Here is a 3876-nt window from a genome sequence, read left to right on the forward strand (position 1 = left end):
CATGCACTCGAGAGGGCGAGCTGATTAATTCATCACAAATAATGAAGAACAAGGGGAGGGAGAGGGAGCTCCGATGGGACCGGTCCTCGCCCCTCTGGCACACACCTAGTATCAGGCTCATGTTCCTTTCCCCTCCTGCCCCTGGGTCAAGGGACTGACCTGCCCACAAGGCCCTGTGAGATATGCCAGAGGATGCCGACTGCCCTGGACCTGAGCTAGCTCATCATTAAAGGTGATTAGAGTCTTTCGCTGAGAGGCAGGGGAGGGAGGGTGTTGCATGCCTGGTCTTTGCTTCCCATCAATCAGTTCTCCTAGGACTGAGTCCAAAGGGGCCTGGCCAAGAACCATCAGGAGGGCCCGATCCAGGAGGCAGATGGCCTCGTCAATTGCCACCCGGCCTGTGAGTTGTCAAGGGCTGGTGGTGGTGGCGGTTTGGGGTTGGTAGACAGGTGGAGAGCCAGTGTGCGCAGGGAACTCTGTGTTAGGGACGGCTCATTGCAAACGAGCACCCTCCCCGAATCTGGCCCCCATGCACCCGGCGCTGACGGTTCAATGCAGTTTGCATTCGCTTGCCTTGCTCTGAAATGAGCCTGCGAGGCAGAGCTCGGATCCAGATTGCAGGGAAACTGAGCTGTTTGCTTCACCCTCTTATCAAGATCGAGCTGCAGAAGTGGGAGCCGAACTGGAAGTTCCCTGGACTTTGTGGGTCACTGAATCTGGATTGCCTGGGCTCGAGCCTCAGCTGGTGTAAACAGGCACAGCATCATCTTCAGTTACATGTAGGCCCTTTCCCTTTGCGTTCCCGAAAAGTCTAAATTGGCCTGAAGCCCATTGATTTCAATGGGAGCGAGGCGCTTAAATACCTTTGAGGGACGGGACGGTAAATGAGAATCAGGCCCATTGGCTTTGATGCCTTCAGTGGAGCTAGTCGGAACTTTGCAGAAACCCGGCAGATCCTTTAGCAGCAAAAACTAAAATAGCCTTTACTTTCAGATAGATGCATCACCCAGTTTCTCCCTGGAGCAGGGTTGCAAAGCAGCAACGTGTCACCTGGTTCCGATCCATTTAGCTCAACCCTCCCTTGCTCTTAGGTGGGCCCGTGTCCTGCAGAGCACCTCTAAAGCTTGGGCGAGTTGTGACTTGAAGTAAAACGTGTGGGCTATGGCTCCTCCCAGTGGGGAGATGTTAGACTACAGCTCAGACAGGAGAGCAGGACACGGCCACCTCTTAGGAACTCTTTGGCCATCGTCCCTCATGGGTATTTTTTATGCCCGTGCAAAGTGTGTGTAATCTGCTACCAGATCGGAATGGCAGCATTCTTCCCCCAGCATCAGAGGGAGAGCTGTGCCCACCCGCGCATTGTTCAGGTCACTGGCAATTTTCGGAAAATCAGAGGCAAAAAAAAAAAGAAAAAAAAAAGAAAGAAAGAAAAGAAAAAAAAAGAAATCAAATTTTTTGAAATTTTTCAGTGAATCAGAAAGTTTTTAAAAAAATCATTTGGGGTCAAAGAAAACGTTTCCTCTGACCCAAAATGAAAAATTTCAATTTTGAGCATTTTTAAATGTTTCTGATTGTTTCAAAAATACAATTAAAGGAAAGTTCGAGACAAAAAGTTAAAAAACAAAACAAAAACCACAAGGCTTTGTTCAGAAAACACCAAAATGAAACATTCTGATTTTTTTCAGGATTTTTTTAGCCCCCCCTCCCCGCCCCCCGCATCATAAACAATTCGGCAAAGCTGGCCCTAATGCATGAAATGTTCCGGCGTTGACTAATCTGCATTTTTTGCCCCCCGAAGTTTTATCGGAAAAATGTAACCCAACTCTAGACAGAGGGTGCAATTCATCCTGACACGGTGCCCTGGGGGAGGCTGGGGCCAAGGGGGGGATCACTTGATGATCACCTGTTCTGTTCATTCCCTCTGGGGCACCTGGCGTTGGCCACTGTCGCAGATACTGGGCCAGATGGACCTTTGGTCTGACCCAGTATGGCCGTTCTTATGGGGTCAGCAACCAGGCATGGCTCCATCCTTTCCCCAGGGACACCCAGGGTGCAGGGGGGTGAGCCAGGGCAGCCTGGGGTGGATTGTAGGCCGGCTTTGCTGCCTCACTGGGGTCAGTGGAGCAGGGGGTGCCCTGGGCAGGTTGCCGACAGAACTACAATTCCCAGAGTGCACCTGGGGAATAGGCGGGGGAGAAATGCAGGCGGGCTGGCGAAAGGCCTCCTGGGAGCTGTAGTTCTCGCTCGCTCTCCCGCCCATGTTCTGGAGGGGAGGGAACTACATTTCCCAGGATGCAAAGTCCTGCCCGCAAGTGCCCGGAGGCTGGGGCCGCGGGAAGGTGACTGGAGGCCTGAGCACGGGAGCGGCTGCGGGTCCCTGCGGAGAAGCCCAGGTAGGGGCAGGCGAGGATGAGCCAAGCCTGGGAGCTGGGGTAGCCCCGCCCCATTACAAGCCCCCCCCTTCCCCCCAGCCCCACCAACCCAGGATCTCCCTACCATGTAGACTCAGGATCATCCCCTCCAGCATGCAAATCACGCCCCCCAGTTGCAAACCCAGGCTCCCTCTCCCTCCAGGCAAACCTGGGCTCTCCCCCGCCCTGCATGCAGGCTCCCCTCCTAGGTTCTCCCCCTGCCCTGCATGAAATATCCCCCTGCCCCCCCCAAATCCAAATCCCAGGCTGTCGTTATGCTCACCCTTCATGCCCCCCTGCGTTCTCTTGCCCCCTGTGCTCCCCCTCCTGATAGCAGGCTCGGCCCTCCCCATGCACAGCTGCCCCTTATCCTCCAAATCAGCAGGCAGCCGATGCTGTACCAGGGGATGTTGTCTCAGTCTGTCCCTCCCCCCCCGCACTGTGTTGCAGCCTTGGGGCGCTGTCCCCCCCCGCTCCGGATGCTCCCCGCCCGCCTCCTTCGCCAAGCCCTCCCTCGGCCAGCCCCCAGCTTTGGGTACTCGACAGCTGGTCCCACCATGGAGGAGAAGCCAGTGGAGTCGTCCATTCGCACCAAGCTCCTGCAGGCCCTGCAGCCGGTGCACCTGGAGGTGCTCAACGAGAGCTCCATGCACGCTGTGCCCCGGGGCTCCGAGACCCACTTCAAGGTGGTGATCGCCAGCCCGCGCTTCGCCGGCCTGCCCCTGCTCCAGCGCCACCGGCTGGTGAATGAGATCCTCCAGGCGGAACTGGCCGGGCCCGTCCATGCCCTCTCCATCCAAGCCAAGACCCCCCAGCAGTGGGAAGAGAACCAGAGCGTGAGCCAGAGTCCAGGGTGCCTCGGGGGATCCAAGCACGACCCGCAGATGGCAACCAAACTGGGCAGTCAGGGGTGACCCTGAGGGACAGCGGGGGGGCGGGGGGCACGGGACGGGATTGGGTTGTGTTGTGTTGTGTTGTGTTGGCTCACTCCCCAGGGTGACTCTGATGCTCACATTGTGACCACGTCCAGAGCCTTGCAAAGCTGCCTAGTGCTGGAAGTGGGGACATTCACAGGCTGGGCTTGCACCACCAATGCCAAGAGTCCACCAGGGTCAGCCCCAGACTCTGCCTGCCCCTTGCTCTTGGCCGCGGGTTATCGGTTTCTCGGTTGGTCGTGTGAAATATCCCTGGCTCCTCTGCTTTCATGGTAGCAGGAGGGTCGGGCTGGCGGGTCGGGCTGGCAGACTGGGCTCCCGACGGGCGCGAACGCATGTGTTCATGGTAGCTGTGTCTGGAAAGCTGGGGGAGATTTGGGAAGCCTTATTTTTAATGGAGACTGGGTGCCCGAAATCTCTCCAGTGGCTTTAAAAAGCTCAGTGCCGTGCATTTAAAGTGCGGGGGAGTGGGGGTCCTTGTGTTGTTAATAAAGCTCTTGACTGAGCAAAGAACGGTTTCACACTGGAAA

At 56.4% G+C, this 3876-nt stretch overlaps 1 protein-coding gene across 1 annotated transcript; it reads left to right on the plus strand.

Annotated features, from left to right (window-relative positions):
* The first annotated feature begins 2296 nt into the window (after nt 1-2296).
* BOLA1 (bolA family member 1) lies at nt 2297-3876 on the plus strand. Its single transcript, XM_073322960.2, has 2 exons — nt 2297-2393; nt 2862-3876. Exon 2 carries the CDS (start codon nt 2891-2893, stop codon nt 3323-3325), a length of 435 nt encoding a protein of 144 aa, XP_073179061.2. The 5' UTR covers nt 2297-2393; nt 2862-2890; the 3' UTR covers nt 3326-3876.

The sequence above is a fragment of the Lepidochelys kempii genome, chromosome 24 (assembly GCF_965140285.1).
Source record: "Lepidochelys kempii isolate rLepKem1 chromosome 24, rLepKem1.hap1, whole genome shotgun sequence".
NCBI lineage: Eukaryota > Metazoa > Chordata > Testudines > Cheloniidae > Lepidochelys > Lepidochelys kempii.

What these genes read in the sequence shown, in the direction of transcription:
- BOLA1 (XM_073322960.2), top strand. Translation starts at nt 2,891, where the DNA reads ATGCTCCCCGCCCGCCTCCTTCGCCAAGCCCTCCCTCGGCCAGCCCCC.